This window comes from Sorex fumeus, unplaced genomic scaffold (genome assembly GCF_029834395.1).
Source record: "Sorex fumeus unplaced genomic scaffold, SorFum_2.1 ptg000122l, whole genome shotgun sequence".
In the NCBI taxonomy this organism is placed as follows: domain Eukaryota; kingdom Metazoa; phylum Chordata; class Mammalia; order Eulipotyphla; family Soricidae; genus Sorex; species Sorex fumeus.
The window spans coordinates 19,208,423-19,231,619 of NW_026606179.1; the positions used below are offsets into that span (position 1 = coordinate 19,208,423).

General features: G+C 47.2%; 2 protein-coding genes across 2 annotated transcripts; one reads left to right on the forward strand and one right to left on the reverse strand.

Moving 5' to 3' along the window:
• The first annotated feature begins 4,901 nt into the window (after positions 1-4,901).
• Positions 4,902-9,128, forward strand: LOC130043423 (galectin-4-like). Its single transcript, XM_056135686.1, has 8 exons — positions 4,902-4,965; positions 5,260-5,348; positions 6,114-6,321; positions 6,993-7,127; positions 8,271-8,300; positions 8,544-8,632; positions 8,746-8,911; positions 8,985-9,128. Exons 1-8 carry the CDS (start codon positions 4,921-4,923, stop codon positions 9,126-9,128), a joined length of 906 nt encoding a protein of 301 aa, XP_055991661.1. The 5' UTR covers positions 4,902-4,920.
• A 7,672-nt stretch (positions 9,129-16,800) lies between these two features.
• LOC130044267 (galectin-4-like) lies at positions 16,801-22,955 on the reverse strand. Its single transcript, XM_056136938.1, has 8 exons — positions 22,885-22,955; positions 22,497-22,585; positions 20,821-21,028; positions 19,881-20,015; positions 17,629-17,658; positions 17,296-17,384; positions 17,018-17,183; positions 16,801-16,944 (listed from the first exon to the last, which is right to left on the reverse strand). Exons 1-8 carry the CDS (start codon positions 22,927-22,929, stop codon positions 16,801-16,803), a joined length of 906 nt encoding a protein of 301 aa, XP_055992913.1. The 5' UTR covers positions 22,930-22,955.
• Between the last annotated feature and the right edge of the window lie 242 nt (positions 22,956-23,197).

Below are 23,197 nucleotides of genomic sequence, written 5' to 3' on the forward strand. Positions count from 1 at the left end.
CGACCTGGGTTTGAATCCCGACCTCTCATATAGCTCCCCGAGTCAGTTAGGAGTGCAGGAGTGATATCTGAACACAGAGCCAGGATTAACCCCTGAGCACCTCTGGGCGCGGCCCAAAAGTCAAAACATTTTTTAAAAATTAAAATACAAAACACACACATCAAATGTTTGAAGAGAAAGCCAGCAATGAGGGGAAGCCTGTTTTCAAGTTTCCTGACTCTTCCTTGGTATCCGCATAGACTGGTCTTTTTTTTTTCCTTTTTGGGTAACATCCAGCAATGCTCAGGGATTACTCCTGGCTCTGCACTCAGGAATTACTCTTGGCGGTGCTTGGGGGACCATATGGGATGCCAGTGATCGAACCCAGGTCGGCCGTGGGCAAGGCACTACCTGCTGTACTATCACTCTGGCCCCTAGACTGTTTGTTTAATAGAAGCCACACTCAGCAGTGCTCTGGGGTCTGGGAGACTCTCCTGGTGATGCTTGTCTCAATGATTCATGCTGATGCTTCAGTGCTTAGGCTTTGTTCTTGGTTCTCAAGCCCAGATAGTGCTGGCAGCCATCACGGTCATCCTGGCAGTGTTTAGGGGCCCACTAGTGCTGCTAGGGAAAGGGGTATGTTGTGCCAGGGACAGAAACTGGGACCTTGTGTATACCAGGTGTGGTGAACACCGTCTTTAAACCATGCCACCCCCTATTCTGCCAAGGTTAGAAATGTTTTATTTCAGATGTTGCAATTTATACAGGTCTCAAATTTAGGTTTGCCTTTTAAAATGTTGATTATTTTTGTTATGTTGACGACCAAGCCTAGGCTTCACACATCAGGCAAATGGTCTAGCAGTGTACCACACCCCAGCCCTAGACTTGCTTCATTTTTTTCTTTGAGTAAACTTTTTTTTTCCTTGGGTTTTGGTTTTTGGGCCAAACCCGGTGGTGCTCAGGGCTTACACCTTGCTCTACATTCAAGGTTCATTCCTGGCGGTGCTCAGGGGAACATATGTGAAGCAGGGGATCAAACCTGTGTCAGCCAGGTGCAAGGCAAATGCCCACCTGCTGTACTATCACTCTTGTATCACTTGTCATCCCATCAATCTTCGATTTGTTCGAGCGGGAGCCAGTAACGTCTCCATTTGTCCCTGTCGTGTGCTAGTGTAGCCCAATGGCATCTGCTTGCTCTAGGAAAACGAAGAGCCTCAAACTGTTTAGCTCATAGGTTTGCTTCATTTAAAAGGGGCCTCACTTCCCTCTTGTCTTTTGTGATTTTATATATACTCATTAGCATGTTTTTCATTCCATACTTGAATATAGTTAAGTTGAATTTTACATTATTTTTATTTTTGGTTTTGGGGCCACAGTTGGTGGTACTCAGAGGTTACTCCTGGGTCTGTACTTGGCCATCACTCCTGCAGTTTTTGGGGTACAATGTGGTGCCAGGGAGAAACAGGGATCTCACACAGCAAAGTAGGAACTCAGCCCTTTGAGTTATCTCACTGGCCTTTTTAAATATGATTTTGAAACAATGCTGATTGGTTTATAATATATACATATATATGTTTAAAAATTTTTTTTGAGGTGAGCGATACCCAATTCAAGGGCTACATCTGACAAGGTGCTTGTTGGCCAGTGCTGGTCATGCTTCTGAGACAATTCGGTGCTGGAGCTAGAACCAGGGTTCTACATACTTCTAGTTTCAAGGGGGATTGTGATCCACTGTGGAGTCTGGTTGGATCCTTTATCTGTATATGGAAAGTGTTGTCAAAATGGCTTATTTCTAGGGTATTAATACCTCAGGCTTCCAGAGAACTCCTCACAGATCAAAGAGTAGCACCAAAATTTTATGGGTATGATTTATGATGTAGTTACTGTGACTAGAAGAGGATTAGATATCCAATTGGGATTTATTGCTGCGTGGGTTTATACTTTTTAAATAATGTCTCTTGCCAAAATAGTGTAAGGCAGGTGGACTAGACCAGGAAACAGTGAACAGGTACTGGCACTTAAGAGGGAGCTGTCCAAACAGGAAGTGTCCTGTGAATACTCTGAGAGGGTTTGGAAAAAATTTTCCTGAGAATTTAGGATAGGGAAGGAAATGTAGCCCCATTATTGGCCAAAACATTTATTTTGGCTACTGCAACTCCTTGAGTACCCCAGGGCTCTCTCACAGAGATGTTCATCTAGAACCCCTGTGACCAGCCAGAGAGGGAAACCAAAGCAGATTCCAGTGACTGAGGGTGGGATGAGGAGGGGCTGTAATTCCTGAGTGACGCCAGGACACAGGTAATTTATTAGACCTGAACTGGGGTTAGGAAATATTCCCAATATTTTTGGTATCACAATATTGCTGATGAGATGATCAGTCCCTTCTCCATTGCCCTGTCCATTTGTGTCTTGAGCAAGGACCAGTGGTACTAGGAAATTCTTTTGGAAGGTCCCAGATTGGTGTCAAAGGAAGCATACTAAAACTGAGGTCCATCCTGTGATGGGTATAAAAAAAGGGACTGAGACTGGCTAAAGTCCTGGTGAGCTGAGAAGGGCTCCTGCCATAAGTTATTTGTGGCATTTATCTCATGCTCTTCCTTTCTTCCCCTCGAGTTGTGCTTTTCAGTTTTCCTCTGCAGCTGTTTCTTCTCTGGTACTGAATATCTTATTGGAGGTGTCCAAGAAAATGGGAAGTGGGCTTGTTGGTTCTGATCTAGTTTGGGGCACTTTGGTCTAACATCTTCTGAGTTGCACTGTTAGAGCGGCTGTTCACCCTCTTAGGATCTCAGTTCAAACACTGCCTCAGAGTTTCAGCCAAGTGAGAAAGAAAAAGCGTGAGATTCTCAGCAGGGTCTTGGATGATCTCCTGGACCTTCCTGCAGTTAACTGACTTAACTCCTGCTTACTTCAGGCCCTCCAGGAGACAAGTGATCCTATAATCTCTCTCCATTCCTGATGTACCCAGGTAGTGATTGCACTGCAGTTGGAACTGCTTCATGGAAAGGGCAGGGATTCTGTTGACTTGTTTGTTTTTTTTGGGTGGGAAGTTTGAGATTGGGGTACCCCAGTGGCCCACCCTGAAACTCCCTAAAGAAGTGGCTGGGGTTAGGGTTGAAAGACCCCAGGCTTCATTCCTGATTTTTAAATAAAAAGAGATTAGTTTTATTATTAATATTAATATTATTATTATTATTGCTTTGGGTCACACCCAGCAATGGTCAGAGGTTACTCCTGGCTCTGCACTCAGGAATTCCTCCTGGTAGTGCTCGGGGGACCATAGGGGATGTTGGGAATCAAAGCTGGCTTGGCCGCATGCAAGGCAAACTCCCTACCTGCTGTGCTATCACTCCAGTTTCAAGACTAGTTTTATTAAAGGTAGAGCAACAGAGCCCAAAAAACTACAGGGAAGGTTATAATTCACACTCCCCTCTAACGTCCTGCGAGAAAGAAGTCAGGACATTCAGTGACATTTGACAAACTACATTACAGTTGTCAATTATGAGGAGACTGTAAGAGAAGAGCAAAAGAGAGCTCTCTCTCACTCTGTCTCTGCCTCTCTCCATCCCCATCAGTCACACACATACACACACACACACACACACACACACACACACAGACGTGCACAAGAATTTCTGGAAGATGTTCTATAGTCAAACGAGACAAATAATGTTTGGGTAGAAAGAGAGAATGAACAAAAATGGAGAATTAAGCTGTTTTTAAGCACAGAAGCTCGTAGCAAACTGGTGAGAGCCGTCAGTGAGTGGCAGATGAGATTATGGAGGCTTTGTCTCACCATCAGTTAGGTTTCTTTCTGCAGAGAATCTGTTCAAGGGTCAGATGAGTACTCAGTCTCCCTAGGGCCAGGAGAGTACTGTCCCTTTTTGGTTTTGGAAAATATGTATTTGCATGGGGTGATTTATTATCTTTTTTTTCATATTGTGTCACACCCAGCAAAGCTCAGGGGTTACTCTTGGTTCTGCACTCAGGAATTTCTTCTGGCAGTGCTTGCGGGACTAGATGAGAATCCGGAGATCGAACCTGGGTTGGCCTTGTGCGAGACAAACGTCTGATCTGCTGTACTGTCACTCTGACCCTAGTTTCCTTTCTTGATTGCAGTGGGGAATGGTGAGAAAAATGAATAGAGTTTAGTAAAATAAAGATGAAGAGCCTGAGTCCATTTTTTTTTCCACACACAAAAATGCATGCAAGCAAGGTAAACACCTTTCCTGCTGTATTATCTCTCCAGTCCACTTTGGGGTTTTAATTTATTTTTTGCGGGTTTTGGGTTTTGGACCACAACCAGCGATGTTCAGGGGTTACTCCTGGCTCTGCACTCAGTAATCACTCCTGGAGATGCTTGGGAACCTTAACGGATGCTGGGGATTAAACCCAGTTTGGCCCCACTTAATGTGAGCACCTTACTTGCTGTGCTATCACTCCAGCCCCTTTTTCATATTCTTATAATGAATTTTAGATTCTCTTGAAGATGCTGCTTTTCTGAGTGTGTGTGTGTATGGGGGGGGGGGGTGGGTGGGTTCATCAGTCTCTGTGTGAAGTCAAAGTTTTTGTATCTGGGTGATGCCTCATTATGTTTTACAATTCCCAAGAGTTCAGTAGTTGCCGATCAAAGGGTTGAGATCCTCACACCTTCGGGCTACTTCAAAAGTGGTGACTAAGCAACTCCCAAATATAAGAGCTTTATTCTGTAATACTATGAGGGAGTTCCAAAGATAAGATGGGGGTAGAGAATTTTATTTGCTAAAGTTTTCTGGAAGATCTGAGGGAGGAGGATGAAGCCAGCTGGCAGGGGCAGGAGGTGGGGTTTTCTGGGAGGAGGTTACAGCAAATCCAGGAGAATATAAGAGTCACCCCCAATTACCATATGTCACATTTCCACTCCTGAGCTCTGCCAGAAGCAAACTGCCATTTCAGCATCTGAAGATGACTTTCATGCCTGCACCTGGCTACCATCCCACCTACAACCCGGTGAGATCCAGACCCAAGTCCTGACCTGGGTTCACCCTGACCCCCACTCTCCAGGTCCTTCCCAGTTTGAAGCACAGATGTAACAGGGATTCAGGCCCCCTACACCACCCCTGGGACTTGATTTACTCTTTCACTGAGCCTCCATTCCTAACACTCAACTCTCTTTTTCATGTTGATTCTCAATCCGGGGTCCCTCTCTCTTGTGAAATGGATGGGGGTGAGCACATTTCCAGGAAGGGAAAATGCTACTTTGCACACATAACAATTGAGGCCCTTGCCCTGGCTCTACTGCAGACGCTGCCCTTCAGCAAACTCATCCCATATGACCTCAACGTCGGGACATTTGTCTACATCCAGGGAGTCGCCTTCAAGAACATGCAGAGGTGAGGGATCCCCATACCAGGCCAGGGTAGGGGCTGACACTGACTAGCACTTGCGGTGGGGTTCCAGGCCGCCAGGAACTGTTGGAGAGATCACACCCTCAGAAAGGGAAGAAAAAAGAATAAATATAGACTATGCTACATCGTGATAGAATCTGATATGGGGAGTGGGGGAGATGGAGAGGAAAAGAGGGGCATAGCATAGTCTCTTTAAGGGTGGCATAGAGAAGATTTCCTAGGTGAATCAGAACTGTTCAGGGACTAAAGGAGAAGATGGGGTTCTGGGGTGCTGCAGGCATCAGGGCTTTGAGAGAGAAGAAAGGACTGATGCAAAGGCCTCAGGGTGAGGGGAGATGCCCTCGGGAGAACTTGGGGATGCTCCAGTGAGTGGCGTGCTCTCATTTGGGTGCTCCAGGGCCCTCTGATTTTATGGGAATGGGGATGATCCTGAGAAATTGTGAAGGGAACGGGAGACCTGAGCAGCCAGAGCTGTAGATGCTGGCACAGCGACTGGCCCCCTGGGTAGTCAGGTTTGCCTGGAGCATGTGTGTTGAAGTTGGGGGTATCAGTGAGCAAATAAATATGGTTCACTGCATGCCAGAACACCATGTCCCACATCTCTTGGTCATAGATTCCAGTTACCACCTCGTCCCCAACTCACTGTCACCATAACCATCTTCCGTGGGACTGATTGGGCTTCTGGAGTCCCTGACTATTTCTGGCAACTTTGCTGGGAGGATTTGAGGAACAGGCCCTCCTTTCCCCCAGATTCGTGGTGAACTTTGCCTTGGGGCCAGATCCAGTAGCTCACGACATCGCCTTCCATTTCAACCCCCGCTTTGATGGCTGGAACAAGGTCATCTTCAATTCCCGGTTGTCAGGCCAGTGGGGTCAAGAAGAGGAGTTAAGGAGGATACCCTTCAAAAACGGGGAGCACTTCGAGATGCTGGTAATAGTCAAGCAGGAACATTACAAGGTCAGAGTCAAGTGCCTCCTCTCAGCTGACCCTTTATCTCAGTTCCGCAATTCATTTCCTGCTTGAATTTGTTGATTGTTCTGATGGGCCACACCTGGTACTGCTGAAGGGAGGGTGCCGTGTTGGGGCAGAGATCAAACATTGCCCATGATACTCAGTGAACACAAGCCTGAGCTCCAGCCTGCAGAATTACTGTGGAGAATAGGATTCAACCCAGGGTTTCACACATGCAAGACATGAGCTCTACTGTTGAGCCCCACCCCAGCCTTATGGCCCTCTTGTTCTCCTCAACCATTTTTCAGAGGAGTTCAGAGAAGTTATTCAGGGTGACACGGTCTGTGTTAGAATTAGACCTCAGTGTCCAAACCAGAGTCAGGCTTGATGTTCTCCCAACCTCGCTCCCAGACCAATAATCTGCCATTTTTGAGCTGTTTCCCTTTTGATGCCCAGGACTTCACTCAGTCAAAGCATCTTCTCTCCTACAGAACTGACCTCTGACTTCAAGTTGATCTTAAACCTGTGGAACCTGAGGTTTTGACTCTGGGTCTCCAGCTTTCCATCCCAGATTTGATGCTGAGTTTAATAGCTCTCCATCTGTGCTTCCTGTTTGTGCTTTTTGAGAGCCCCTGTGGGACTCATGACCTCTGATCTTCATTACCTTTGCCCTTCAGGTGCTGGTGAACAAACAATTTTTCTATGAGTTTCGGCTCCGGACCCCCCTCCAGAAAGTCACTCACTTGTATGTGGATGGGGACATGACCCTTCAATCTGTTAACTTCCTTCGCAGCAGTTCCACCTCTTGTGAGGTGAGTGTTCTTTCTCATTGTTTAGCTCCCTTGGGGTATGAGTCTGTACCCTAGGAGAGTGACTTCAGCGTGGGCTTTAGGTTGAGGGAAGGAGAAGGGCTGAGGAGGGTCCCAACACATCAGGAAGTCTAGGTGGGAACAAGAAGAAAAGGGTTCTTATTTCTTTTGTTTTTTATTTTTTTTTTGGAGGGCGGTCAGACACAGCAAAGCTCAGGAACTCTTCCAAACTTGGGAGTCATACCTGAATGTGATCAAGGAACCACGTGGAGCTGGGGTTCAAACCCAGGATCCCCTTAATATGAAGCATATACTTTGCATGCACACATCCCAGTTCTCTTTCCAGCACCCCCATGATCTCTGGCGCAATACCAGGAACTATCCTTAGCACAGAGCTTGTTAAAGTTTGTAAACTTTTTTTTTTTTGAGTGTGTGTCACACCTGGCGATGCACAGGGGTTACTCCTGCCTTTGCACTCAGGAATTACTCCTGGTGGTGCTCAGGGTGCTGGGAATCGAACTGGGTCTGACGCGTGCAAGGCAAACGCCTTACCTGCTGTACTATCACTCCAGCCCCCTGAGTACAGAACTAGGAGTTGATCCCCATCAAACACTAAGTGTGGCTCCCCAAACAAACAAGAACTTAAGAAGTTTCTCATTGAGCAATGGGTTTTAGTTAGAATGAGACCCCCTCATTTGAGGCATCTGGGGCCACCCCTTGACTCCAGAGTTCCCATGGATGGTGATGTTCTAGGGGGTGTCCTTCATCTCCTCTAGGTTTTACTTTGGGTGGTTAGTCTGTCTCTGTTCCCACAGATGCTTGTTGCTTTTATGGCATTCTACATAAGTACCTGCTAAGGATCACGTATTTCCCCTTCAGTGGGTTCAGTGTCTGAGGAAGCCCGAGAACCCTAATTATCGCTATCTTCTCTGTATATAGGGCCCTAGCGTTGCTCTCTGATCGAAAGTTGACCTACCTGTAAATTGGAGGGTTCTATGGGCATCAGAGTTAAGGGCTAAGAAATAGGGGGATCCATGAGGTCAGCTCTCCAGTTTTGTAACTCAGCATTCCAAGGAACACCTGCATGTGGTGATGAACTGCAAACATTTGCTGACTGTTCTGTATTCTCTCTTTCTCACTGGACAGACCATGGAGGGACCTCCAGTCTTCTACCCGGTAAGACAGCCAGTGGGGTCAGATCATGTGAGGGGTGATCTTGGGTAAGCATGAACTGATGGTGGGGACTTGTACATATGGTTGTCCTGTGGATAGGAAGTAGAGTGGTCAGAGGAGGCTGGGCAAGAGGTGGGAGACGGTGGGAGGTGAACAAAGGCCCTTAGGATGAGTGGGCACCCTACTCTCACGGTAGACCCTTGCTTCTAACTTTGGTGATATGGGACCCATGTTCTCACCCTCCAGCCTGTGCCATATATGCGGAGACTTCAGGGGGGACTGATGACCTGCAGAACTATCGTAGTCAGGGGCTTCATCCCCCTCTCAGCCTCCAGGTACAGACTCCAAGTGAAGATGGGATGTGAACCCTATTCTCCATGCCTCCTCCCTTGGGGCACGCAGTACTGTACCCCCAAGTGATGATTCCCACTTTTCTCTCTACTTTCAGGTTTTTTATCAACTTCATTGTGGGAACCACAGGGGACATAGCCCTGCACATCAACCCGCGCATGGATGAGAAGGCCGTCGTGCGGAACAGTTTCCAGAATGGTATCTGGGGGACTGAGGAGACGAGCATCTCCTACAATCCCTTTGCTCCAGGACAGTACTTCGATGTGAGTGCAGCTCCCTTTCCCTTCCCTCCAAGTATGTGTCCTGCCCCATGTCACACCTGCCTCTCTCCTGCAGCTGTCCATCAGCGCCAGCACCTGTAACTTCACAGTATTTGCCAACGGCCAGCACATCTTTGACTACAAACATCGTGTGTTGGTTACCATGGTGGACATACTGGAGATCGGTGGGAATGTCGCCCTGTCCTATGTCCAGGTCTGAGCTTCACAGGTCGCCAAGATCCTGATAAATGCAGAAGAAAGACCCCCCCCCTCATTCCCTGAGGATGCTCCTTTAAATCACTGAAGCTGTCTGTATTCACCTCTTTCAAATCCAGTTCACTTGATTTTTTTTCCATTGTAAAGGACAGACATGCTTTGTTAGTTTGGCATAAACAAAATAAAGTCATGAGTTTGGAGCATCTCTTTGTCAATACATAAAGGTAAAGGTAAAGGCCCTCCCGTTGATCGTCGATTTGCTCGAGCAGGCCCAGTAACGTCTCCATTGGAGACTTTGTTGTTACTGTGTTTGGCATATCGAATACTCTCGGTAGCTTGCCGGGCTCTCCGAGAGCGGCGGAGGAATCGAACTCGGGTCGGCCATGTTGGCCGCTTGTAAGGTGAACGCCCTACCTGCTGTGCTATCGCTCCAGCCCCTTGTCAATACATAACATTTAAAAAGCTTATGAGGATGAGCTCAGCTCTCATGCTTACAGGGCTTCACTTGATAGCTCAGGGCTGGCCACATGTCCCAAACACAAGCCCTGCCATGTGCTCTCTCGGGTACCTGCACATCTCTGTCCCTCAGAACAACACAGAGGGGAAGAACAAGCATCTCCAGCATTTGCATGTGTGAGGTGACTGTCTGGGTCCATGGAGTGTTCCCTTCCCTGGTTACACAGTTTTTTGCACCATTTCAGCTCACAGTAGTGTGCCTGGCACATCAAAGGATGGGGCAGGTGAGTGGTCTGTGAATCTTCACACAAAGGAAGAAGCACAAACACTGAGCCAGTAAATGAGATGCCAGGGAGGTGTTAGGACTAAGGGTACAGAAGTCTTTGAGTGATTTTGAGTAGATCATGCTTTTAGATGATTTCATGGGTACAAGGCAGTTACAGTCTAAATGCGAACTTTAGCATACAGTTGGAGGAAAGTGATATGTAAACGTACAATTTAAAAACAAATTTAAGGGGGTGCAGGTGTGAGGGTGTGTCATACCTGGGAATGCGCATGGGTACTCCAGTCTTCTGCATGCAAGGACCACTCCTGGTGCTGCTTAGGGGACCATATAAGATGCCCGCGATTAGCCACATGCCAATCAAAGGCCCTACCCACTAACTTTCCAACTCCTGAGCTAATCTTTTTGTTGATTTTGGGCCCTCAGACGGTGATCAGGGTACCCTGGATTCCCACCAGTGATTCATTTTTTTATTTATGTAGGAGTACTGCTATTTATTCACCACTTATTAGCTGATTGAATTGTGCATGAACTTCACTTTACTTCTTTTTTCATTTTTTTATAATTTTATTTATTGAATCACCGTGAGAGCATTCACAAAGCTTTTGGGTCTAAGTCTTGGTCATACAATGAAACACCCGTACCTTCACCAGTGCCCACTTCTCCACCCCCAACAACCCCAGTATACCCCCATCTCACACCCTCCCCCTACTAGTTCTTGTCTTGTGGAGTGGATGATTTCTACATTACTCTCTCTCTACTTTGATCACATTAAATATTTTGACACCAGAGTCACCATTATTATTTGAGATTTTACCCCAACACTCAGATCTGCTGAAAAGGCAACAGTAGACAATTTGTTTTCCATTGCTGGTTATGAATAACATATGATGTCGCGTGGCTGCAGTAGTGGCCACGTGATTTTGAAATTTCAAAATTTAACACTTAAATCTGGAGGGATTTCTGCTGAAACCTGCTGGGTTCTGAGACTTGCTCCTGAGTCTCTGGGATCATGGCCATTAAGCAGCTTGATCAGGAGCCAGAGAGGCCGTTTGTTGGCGATGACTTGGGGTCTCGTTGGGGTGGGGAGGACAGGACCGGCTCCACCTCCATCCGTGAGGACCTGCGTGTCTCGTCACTGTGGGCCCAAACCTGACTGTCCAGTGGGCTCTGGAGGATGACGGCCACCGAGCAGCCAGGGGGAAGAAGGCGGAGGGACAACACCCTTTCCCCCTGGAGTGGCCCTGCGACAGTAACCTACTGCGTGGTCCGGACGCATTTCTGCCAAAAGCTGCTGGGTTTCGAGATTTGTTTCTTAGTCTCTGGGATGATCCCAGAGACTGGCCATTAAGCAGTTCAATCAGGAACCAGAGAGGTCATGCCTCCAATTATATAGCTGAGCCAGAGTTGGTTTGTGGGTGTGTTTCCCACATACCTAACTTTTGACCATTTACTTTCTTGGAAAACTTTGTCCCAAGTTTTTGGGGTCTGGCCAAAGGCACAGTAGCAATTTTGGGGTATCTCGAAGTCTGAAGGTGCCATCAGGCTGCTGATACACTCGCCACACAGGTACAGATTGACCTGCTGGCGGCACCATGCCCCCCCCCCCCAAGTGATTCTTGACCAACAAGGCTGGAAGTTCAATGGAAGGTCCAGGGATGCAATGCTCTTTGGGACAATGCAGATGATATTCCAGGCTATCCCCCACAGTGTTCAGTGGTCTTTGGGGCTACCCTGGCAATGTCCAGAAACCATGTGTTGGCATAAAGATCCTGGATCAAGTTCTTGTCTACCAGACACTCTAATCTTTGTACTATCTCCTAGTTTCTCAATGAATAATTTGTAAATTTTCTTCAGTCTAAAATGTTTGTGAGAGGGCCAGAGAGAGAACTCAATGGACTGTAGGATTTGCTTCTTAGTTAGGAGGCCTGAGTTCAATTCCTAGCATCATAAGGTCCTTCGGATTTGACCCCCCCCCAAAAAAAAAAGAAAGCGACAGTGAGTCATGAGTACCACTAAGTGTGTCCCAAGAAACAACAACCAATTTCATAACAAAATGTTGGGGAAAAATTGCAATGAAATAGTACAAATATTAGGATACCTGGATACGAACAATACTTTTTTTTCTTGTGACACACCCAGTACTAGTTGGGGCTAGTCTTGCAAGAACAAATCTTGTGGGTCCTTGTGGACAATATGTAATATTACCATGCTGACCACTGGGACTCTTTTATGTTTCAGTGATTTTTTTTAACAGTTTTAGTTGGTGGGGTCTGAGAGAGAGCTGATAGGCACTTTTACCTTGCACACGGCTGACCAAGTTAGGTCCAGTCAGTGAGTAGGGGATCCTGAGCACCGCATAAGGGGCCTGAGCACAGAGCCAAGAGTAAGCCCTCAGCACTGCTGGGAATAGCCCCCAAATAAAAAATGGGAGCAATCACAGAAACAGGAAGCTCTGCATTCTAGACAGCACCTCTTTTTCCACACCTTCAATTCCTCTTTATAGTGACTATATTTATATACATGATATATTCTCATCCCTTAGCTGTTTCTCCTATCTGATTGGTTACAATCTAGGAGGACATTAAGTTGGAAAAACCAATCTGGTTGCATATGCAAATGAAGGTGTGGGGTGATGGTGGTACAACCAGATCCCAAACTGTGTCCCAGAAGTTTATTAAATGATGTCGTATATCAATACACAAGTATTGATCAATACACAATACACAGAATGATCAGTCAGCTCCCATATGCAATTTGGGTTCTAAGCTGATCCGTCAAAAGGCTGCCCCCACCCTTTCATCTCCTCTTTCTGGTCCCTTTGTGCTCATTTTGTTTATTTTTTGTTTTGTTTTGATTGGCTTTTGGGCCACACCTGGCAATGCTCATGGGTAACTCCTGGCTCTACACCCAGGAATTACTAGTGGCTGTGCTCAGGGAACCATATGGCATGCCGCAGATCGAACCTGGGTTTGCAGAGTGCCAGGCAAGTGCCCTCCCTGCCGTATTATCGCTTGGCACCCCAAAAGGAGGGTCCCAAAGAACGGATTGGATGCACCCAGGGCAAGATATAAGCTATTCTGGCATTGAAAAGACAGTCCCAGCACCATAAAGCTTATAAAGAGTTGAGATGGTCATGGACAAACTCGATCATAACCCAAAGAGAAGGGACTGGACAAGGACCCTGCTGTGGTTAGGCAGGACTAATCTGGCCTGAGGACTGTAGTCTGCGATATATAGTGAGATGTCCCCAGGAGAGCCACCCTTAAGCTTAATAATTTTCATACAAAAAGACTAGAAAGATTATTAAGAAGTAAATTTAAAACGTTTAAACAAATATGGACTATGGAAATTTATGCCCTTACATAAAATTTCACCTTTGAGCAGATCTCCTAATAAGATGAGATCTTTGTCTTAAAAGAGGCTGCCATGAAAGGAAGGGCTTTTCATATGCTGATTGTGTTATCTTACCTATTGTGTGTTGCTACCCCCAACCATGAGGTGGAACTCCTAACTGACTCTGAAGGGAATGGGGGCAGAGTGAGACTAGCATGGGAGAAAGTAGGAGACTGGAATGAGTGAGGAGTGTGATCTGGGATGGAGATAGAGATTGGAAAAAATTGTGACTGATCACCAACCAGCTTTGTAGCCCTGTTTCCTGCCTATTGCATCCATCGGGAGTGGCCAGCTGAGGTGGGGAGATGACTCCTGACCACCAAACGCACACAGTGAGCACCCACACACTTTGTGAGCACACACGTCCTGGTCCCCCGTGATTGGGTGCTGTACAAGCTCAGATGGGGACTCTTAAACCGAAAACCTAAGCCTGACACCTTCTGGGGTGCCTTTTGCATTCACTGAAGGCACTTGACTTCCCACATATCTGACACAAACGTCTAATACATTTCTGTAATGTTGTTTAACCTCTGTATTCCTGGGTGGACAGTCATAAGTGGTCTGAAATGTGGCCTTAGAAATCTTTTTTTTTTTTCTTAAATGCTGAAACATGAAATAATCTCAGCGGTCAGCATGATAATAGTACACATTGTCCATGAGGACCCAGGTTTGTCTTGCAGGATTAGCCCCTATTACCATTGGGTGAGTCACAAAACAAAGCAATTTATTGTTTGTACCCATATCCCAGTGTTTGTACTGTTAGCCCTTGCAATTTCCCACAGTATTTTGTTATAAATTTTGTTGTTGTTTCTTGGGACATTGGAGGTACTCAGGGGTCACTGTCACTTTATTTTTGGGGGAGGGTTCATACCCGACAGTAATGGAGGAACTTATGGTGCTAGGAATTGAACTCAGGCCTCCTAGCTATAAAACAAATCCTTCAGCCCACTGAGTTCTCTCTATGGCCCTCTTACAAACATTTTAGGCTGAAGAAAATTTAAGAATTATGAAGTGAGGATTTAGGAGACAGTACAGTGGTTAGAGTGTCTGGTAGACACACACCTGACCCCGAATCAGTTAAGCCACTACATGGCTACCTGACATTCCTAAGGTAGCCCCAAAGACCACTGAGCACTGTGGAGGATAGCCTGGAATATCAGCTGCAGTAGTCCCAAAGAGCATTGCTTCCTTGGGTCTTACCTTGAACTGCCCGCCTTCTTGGTAGGAATCCAGGGTCCCCTGAGCACTTCTTTTTTTTTTTTTTTGTAGGAGTACTGCTATTTATTCAGCCACTGATTAGCTGATTGAATTGTGCATGAACTCCACCTTACTTTTTCCCCCCCATTTTTTATAATTTTATTTATTGAATCACCGTGAGAGCAGTTACAAAGCTTTTGGGTCTAAGTCTCAGTCATACAATGAAACACCCGTACCTTCACCAGTGCCCATTCTCCATCACCAAAAATCCCAGTATACCCCCATCCCACACCCTCCCCCTGCCTGTGGGGCAGATGATTTCAGCATTACTCTCTCTCTGGGCTGGAGCGATAGCACAGCGGTAGGGCGTTCGCCTTACAAGCGGCCAACATGGCCGACCCGAGTTCGATTCCTCCGCCCCTCTCGGAGAGCCCGGCAAGCTACCGAGAATATTCGATATGCCAGACACAGTAACAACAAAGTCTCCAATGGAGATGTTACTGGGCCCGCTCGAGCAAATCGACGATCAACGGGAGGGCCTTTACCTTTACCTTTACCTTTACTTTGATCACATTCACTATTTCAACACCAAACCCACCATTATTTGAGATTTTACCCCAACACTCAGATCTGCTGAAAAGGCAACAATAGACAATTTGTGTTCTATTGCTGGTTATGAATAACATATGATGTCGTGTGGCTGCAGTAGGGCCATGTGGTTTTGAAATTCCGAAATTTTACCACTTAAATCTGGAGGGATTTCTGCCAAAAGCCACTGGGTTTAGAGATCTGCTCCTGAGTCTCTGGGATCATGGCCATCGAACAGCTTGATCAGGAGCCAGAGAGGCCGTTCGTGAGCGATGACTTGGGGTCTCGTTGGGGTGGGGAGGACAGGCCTGGCTTCCCCCCCACCCCATCCTGTAAGGCCCAACAAGTTTCGTCACTGCGGGCCCAAGCCTGACTGTCCAATGGCCTCTGGAGGATGACAGCCACCAAGTCGCCAAGAGGGAGCAGGCGGAGGGACAGCACCCATTCCCCCATGGGGTGGCCTGGCGACAGTAACCTACTGCGGGGTCTGGACACATTTCTGCCAAAAGCTGCTGGGTTTCGAGATTTGTTTCTGAGTCCCTGAGCACTTCTGAGGGCCCAAAAACAAGAAAAAGATTAGCTCTGGTGTTGGAGAGTTAGTGGGTAGGGCCTTTGATTTGCATATGGCTAATTGCCAGCATCTCATATGGTCCCCTAAGCAACACCAGGGGTGGTCCTTGCATACAGAAAACAGGAGTACCCATGAGCATTCCCAGGTATGACACACCCCTCACACCTAAGCCTCCTTACAATTATTTTTTAAATTGTTCATTTACATATCAATACCCTCCAACTACATTCTAAATTTAGAATTGGATTTTAACTGACTTATACCCATGAAATCCTGTAACATCATGACCTACTCAAAGTCATTCAAGACTTCTGTACTCTTTAGTCCTAACAGCTCCCTGGCATCTCCTTCACTGGCTCAGTGTTTGTGCTTCTTCCTTTGTGTGAAGATTCACAGACCAGTCACCTGCCCCATCCTTTGATGGGCCAGGCACACCAAAGTGAGCTGAAATGGTGCAGAAAACTGTGTAACCAGGGAGGGGAACACTCCATAGACCCAGACAGTCACCTCACACATGCAAATGCTGGAGATGCTTGTTCTTTTTTTTCTTTTCTAATTAAGAAAGTTTTTTTTAATTTATTTTTTCCCTTTATTTATTTATTTATTTATTTTTTTTTACAGTTGTAGATTTACAATTTTTTGTGCTTGGGTTTCGATTATACAATGATCAGATACCCATCCCTCCACCAGTGCCCATTTTCCACCACCATGGATAATATCCCCCCACCCCCACCCCCCATTCCCCCCTGTCTCTGTGGCAGGGCAATCCCCTGTGTTCTCTCTCTCCTTTTGGGTGTTGTGGTCTGAGATGCTTGTTCTTGCCCTCTGCGTTGTTCTGAGGGACAGAACTGTGCAGGTACCCAAGAGAGGACATGTCAGGGCTTGCATTTGGGAAACGTGCCCAGCGCTGAGCTATCAAGTGAAGCCCTGCAAGCGTGAGAACCGAAATCATCCTCATAAGATTTTAAATGTTATGTATTGACAAAGAGATGCTCCAAACTCATGACTTTATTTTGTTTATGCCAAACTAACAAAACATGTCTGTCCTTTACAAAGAAAAAAAAATAAAGTGAACTGGATTTGAAAGAGGTTAATAAAGACAACTTCAAGGATTTAAAGGAGCATCCTAAGGAGGTGGAGGGTTCTTTCTTCTGGATTTATCAGGATCCCGGCGACCTGTGAAGCTCAGACCTGGACATAGGACAGGGCGACATTCCCGTCGATCTCCAGTATGTCCACCATGGTAACCAACACACGATGTTTGTAGTCAAAGATGTGCTGGCCGTTGGCAAATACTGTGAAGTTACAGGGGCTGGCGCTAATTGACAGCTGCAGGAGAGGGGAAGGTGTGAGGTGAAGTGGGAGACATACTTGGAGGGAAGGGAAAGAGAGCTGGACTCACATCGAAGTACTGTCCTGGAGCAAAGGGATTGTAGGAGATGGACTTCTCCTCAGACTCCCAGGCGCCTTTCTGGAGGCTCTTCCGCACGACGGCCTTCTCATCCATGCGCGGGTTGATGTGCAGGGCTATGTCCCCTGTGGTTCCCACAATGAAGTTGATATAAAATCTGAAAGAAGAGAGGAAAGTGGGAGTCAGCACTTTCAGGTACGGTACTGCTGCCCCAAGAGAGGAGGCATGGAGAATAGGGTTCACATCCCATCTCCACTTGGAGTCTGTACCTGGAGGCTGAGAGGGGGATGAAGCCCATGATTATGATGGTTCTGCAGGTCATCAGTCCCCCCTGAAGTCTCCGCATATATGGCACAGGCTGTGGGGTGAGAACATGCGTCCCATGTCACTAAAGTTAGAAGCAAGGGTCCACTGTGAGAGCAGGGTACCCACTCCTCCTAGGGGCCTCTGTCCACCTCCCACCCTCTCCCACCTCTTGCCCATCCCGCACTGCCCACTCTAGTTCCTCCCCATAGGACACCCCTATGTACAAGTCCCCACCAGCAGTTCATGCTTACCCAAGATCACCCCTCACATAATCTGACCCCCACTGACTGTCTTACCGGGTAGAAGACTGGGGGTGCCTCCATGGTCTGTGCAGTGAAGAAGAGAGAATACAGAACAGTCAGCAAATGTTTGCAGCTCATCACCACATGCAGGTGTTCCTTGGGATGCTGAGTTACAAAACTGGAGAGCTGACCTCATGAACCCCGCTCATTCTAAGACCCTAACTCCGATGCCTATAGAGCCCTCCAATTTACAGGCAGGTTAACTGTCGATCAGAGATCGGCGCCAGGAACCTATATACAGTGAAGACAGCGATAACTAGAGTTCTTGGGATCCGCTGACACTAAGCCCCACTTAAGGGGAAATATATGACCCTCAGCAGGTACTTATGTAGGATGCCATAAAAGCCACAGGTATCTGTGGGAACAAAGACAAAGTAAGACTTAGAGGAGATGAAGGACACCCCCTAAGACAACCCACACATCACCATCCATGGGAACTCTGGAGTCAAGAGGTGGCCCCAGATGCCTCAAAATGGAGGGGTCTCATCCTGACTAAACACCAGTGTTCAATGAGAAACTTCTTAAGTTCTTGCTTGTTTGGGGAGCCACACCTAATGGTTTGGTGGGGATCAACTTCTAACTCTGTGCTCAGGGGGCTGGAGTGATAGTAAGTATAGCGGTAGGGCGTTTGCCTTGCACGCGTCGGATCCAGGTTTAAATTCCCAGCACATCATATGGTCCCTTGAGCACCGCCATAAGTAATTCCTTAGTACAAAGCCAGGAATAACCTCTGTGCATCACCAGTTGTGATGCAATAAAAAAATAAATAAGTGTACGAAATTTAAAAAGCTCTGTGCTCTGGATAGTTCCTCGTATAGCTCCAGAGATCATGGGGATGCTGGAAAGAGAACTGGGATGTGTGCATGTAAAGTACAGGCTTCATATCAAGGGGACCCTGAGTTTGAACCCCAGCTCCTTGTGGTTCCTTGATCACATTCAGGTGTGACACCCAAGTGCTAGGTTTGGAATAGTTCCTGATCTCTGCTGTGTCTGATCATCCTCCAAGAAAAATAGAAAACAAGAAAAGGAATAAGAGCCTTTTTATTCTTGTCCCCACCTAGACTTCCTGCTGTGTCGGGACCCTCCTCAGCCCTTCTCCTCCTCTCAACCTAAAGCCCATACTGAAGTCACTCTCCTCAGGGTAAAGCCCCTGACTCTGATCACCTCATCTGGAATCTCAACTGGCCCCTCCCTCTACAGCTTCCCCAAGGCACCTGGAGCCCTTGAGACCAGACACTGCCTCTGCACCACAACCCCAGTCTCGTGGGTCTGTGCTTCACCCACCAGTCTCCCTCTCTTTCTCTTACTTTCTCCCTCACCTTTCTCTGGCCTCTTCTCTTCAACCTCCATCTCTCTCTCCCTCCCTTTTCATCCTTTCTTCCCTCCCTTTTGTGAGAGGGTTTCTCATGCACTGTTTGGAGTCCCTGGGCCACTCGCAGCAATACTTGACCAAACAGGCTGGACTCTTAAGTCCCTGGGCCCAGTAGTGCTTCTGGCTTCCTCTGGGTGAAGCTGGGGGGCCATCGAGTGCCAAGATTGAGCTAGGGACTCACCATAGAAGGCCTGTTCCTCACTCCTTTGCATCTTCTCCCTGCACTTTGTTCTCTTTTGCCTTCTACTTTATTTTTATGTTTTGGGTTTTGGTAACACCCAGCAGTGCTCTGCTATAGCTCCAGGCTCAGTGCACGAGGATCATTCCAACAGGACAGAGGGGACACTTTGGGCCTGGGGAGCAAACCTTGGTCAACTGCATACACATGACCCCCTGTGTCTCACATTTTAAACCACTCTTAAATCTCTTTAGAAATATTTTATTTGATAACTATCTTTTGATGATTAAGATAATTGTCTTTTGATAATTTCTATTAAGATTATTATTTTGCACTGCTGAGGACCGAGGACCTAGGACCTCACAAGGAAGGTAAGAGTTCTACCACCCAGCAACTTCCCTGGCCCTGATTTCCCTTCCAAACTATATTGATTTTCCATGACAGTGATTGGAAAATTGGTACTTTAAGGGTAAAGTCGATCTCCAGGTCAGTCTCCTGGATTCAGATATTCCCATGGAGCTCAGATTGCACCTGCTACCAGCACCAGGGAAGCTTTGTCTAGCCTCTATGCAGAGTCTCTGTCACTGTTGGCTCAGCTGCATTGTTCAACCAAGGGATCCACACCAGGCAACTCTGCAAATCAACCAATGGGAGGGAAGGCAAGAAGGAAGCTAACCAATGAGAGAGAACACTCACCTCACAGTAGGTGGGACAGCTGCCAAGGAAGTTAACAGATTGAAGGGTCATGTCCCCATTCACTATCAGGTGGGTGACATTCTGGATGGAGATCCGGTGCCCATACTCACAGAAAAGATTTCCATTCACCAACACCTAGAGGGCAAAGGTAATGAAGACCAGAGGTCATGAGTTCCAAGGGACGCTGGGAAAGTACAAACAGAAAGTAGGGATAGAGAGCTATTAAACTCAGCATCAAATCTGGGAGGGAAAGCTGGAGACCCAGAGTCAGGACCTCAGATTCCACGGGTATAAGATCAACTTGAAGTCAGTGACCAGTTCTGTAGGAGATAAGATGCTTTGTCTGAGTGAGGTCCTGAGCATCAAAATAGAAACAGCTCAAAAATAGCAATTATCAAGGATGCAAAACATGGTCTGGGAGCGAAGTTGGGAGAACATTAAGTCTGACTCTGGTTTGGACATTGAGGTCTAATTCTAACACAGACCGCATCACCCTGACTAAGTTCTGTAGATTCCTCTGAAAAAAGGTTGAGGAGAACAAGAGGGGCATAAGGCTGGGGTGGGGCTCAACAGTAGAGTGCATGTCTTGCATATCTGAAACTCTCGGTTGAATCCTATTCTCCACAGTCCACCTAAGTCCCTGCCATTTTAGTGTACCTGCAACTAGGGGCAACCCCAGATGTTATAGCCACAAAGGGGAGGAGGGGAAAATAAATACAGAAAAAGAAAACTGGGACGGCAGGTAAATGCGCAGGCTGGAGCTCAGGCTCGTGTTCACGAGTTTCAGGGGAGAGTTTTTAATCTTCCCCCCAACATAGCACCCGCCCTTCAGCAGTAGCAGGTGTGGCCCATCAGACCAATCAACAAATTCAAGCAGGAAATGAAGTCCGAAACCGAACCTAGAAAAAGGGTCAGCTGAGAGGAGGTGCCTCACTCTCACCTTGTAATGTTGCTGCGTGATCATCACCAGAATCTCAAAGTGCTCCCCGTTTTTGAAGGGCATCCTCCTTAACTCCTCTTCATGACCCCACTTGCCCGACAACCGTGAATTGAAGACGACCTTGTTCAAGTCACCAAAGCGGGGGTTGAAGTGGAAGGCGATGTCGTGGACTACTGGATCTGGTCCCAGGCTAAAGTTCACCACGAAGCTGGGGGATACGAGAGCCTGTTCCTCAAATCCTCCCGACAACGGTGCCAGAAATGGGTCAGGGGCACCAGAGAGCCCAATTAGTTCCACACAATATGGTTCATGTGACAGTGAGGTGGTGACTGGGATCTATGACCAAGAGGTGTGGGACATGGTGGCCCAGAGTCCCAGTATGAAATGAACCTTACTTATTTGCTCACTGACACCCTCAACTTCAACACAAATGGTCCAGGCACACCTGAATACCCAGGGTCCAGTCTCTGTGCCAGCATCTACAGCTCTGGCTGCTCGGCCTTCCTGTTCCCTTCACAATTCCTCAGGAGCATCCCCACCCCCATGAAATCAGAGGGTCCTGGAGCACCCAAGTGAGAGCATGCCACTCCTGGAGCATCACCAAGTTCTCCAGAGGGCATCTCCCCTCACCCTGGGGCCTTTGCATCAGTCCTTTCCGCTCCCTCAAAGCCCTGATGCCAGCAGCCCCCCAGAACCCCATCTTCTCCTTTAGTCCCTGAACAGTTTTGTTTCACCCAGAAAATCTTCCCTTTGCCACCCTTAAAGAGACTATGCAACACCCCTCTTTCTCCTCTCCATCCCCCCACTCTCAATATAGGATTGCATCACCATGCAGCATTGTCTATGCTTCATCTTTTTTCTCCCCTTTCTGAGGGTTTGGTCTCTCCAACAGTTCCTGGCAGCCAGAAACACCACTGCAAATGCTACTCAGTGTCAGTCCCTTCCCAGGCCTAGTATGGGGATCCCTCACCTCAGGATGTTCTGTTTTCTGGCTTAATATAATATAATATATATATGTATATATATATTTGCCCCCACACATACACATAGGGAGTTTTTTTTTTTTCATTAGTGAAATACCATGAGGTACAGTTTTAGACTTACAAATTTTTGTGCTCGGGTTTCAATTATACAATGATCAAATACCCATCCCTCCACCAGTGACCATTTTCCACCACCATGGGTCCCAGTATCTCTCCCACCCCCAATCCCCCTACCCCACCCTGCCTCTGTGGCAGGGCATTCCCTTTTGTTCTCTCTCTCCTTTTGGGTGTTGTGGTTTGCAAAAGAGGCATTGAGTGACAATCATGTTTGGTCTATAGTTTACTTTCAGCATGCTTCTCCCATCCTGGGACAATCCTCCCAACACCCTTTATTTGGTGCTTCCTTCTCTATCTGAGCTCCCTTTTCCTCTAGCATGTGTGGCTGGACTCCAAGCCATGGAGCAAAACTCCAGGTACTAAAGAAACTTTGGAACATCTACAGAATGGAGTACTATGTAGCTGTCAGAAAAGTTGAAGTCTTGAAATTTACATACACGTAGTTCTACATGGAAAGTATCACGTTAGTGAAATGAGTCAGAAAGAGAGGGATAGATATAGAAAGATTGCATTCATCTGGGGAACATAAAGTAACAAAATAGGAGACTAACACCCAAGAGTGGCCGAGATTAGTACCTCTGCAAGTTCTTGAAGGCCACTCCTCGGATGTAGACAGACGTCCCGTCTTTCAGGGCACATGGGATGGGTTCACAGAAGGGCAGCGTCTGCAATTGATCCCGGCAAGGGCCCCAATTCTCATGTGTGCAAAGTAGCATTTCCCTTCCCAGAAATGTGCCCACTCCCATCCCTTTCACAAGAGAGAGGGACCCCAGATTGAGGGTCAACGTGAAGAAGAGGGTTTAGTGTTAGGAATGGAGGTTCAGAGAAGGAGTACATCAAGTCCCTGGGGTAATGGGGGTGGGGCAGGTCCCGGATCTCTGTTTCCTCTGTGCTTCAGGCTGGGAGTGACCTGGAGAGTGGGGGTCAGGGTGAACCCAGGTCAGGACCTGGGTCTCAGTCTCACCGGGTTGTAGGTAGGATGGTAGCCAGCTCCATGCACGGAAGTCATCTTCAGATGCTGAAGTGGTAGTTTGCCTTCTGATCGCTGCAGGTTTGGAAATGTGGCACATGGCCACTGTGGTGACTCTTATACTCTCCTGGGTTTGTTCTTCCCTATTCTCAGAAAGCCCTGCCTCCTGAGCTTCTTTATTTATTTATTTATTTATTTATTTTTGCCTTTTTTTCTAGGTCACTACCGGCAATGCACAGGGGTTACTCCTGGATCTGCATTCAGGAATTACTCCTGGCGGTGCTCAGGGGACCAGATGAGATGCTGG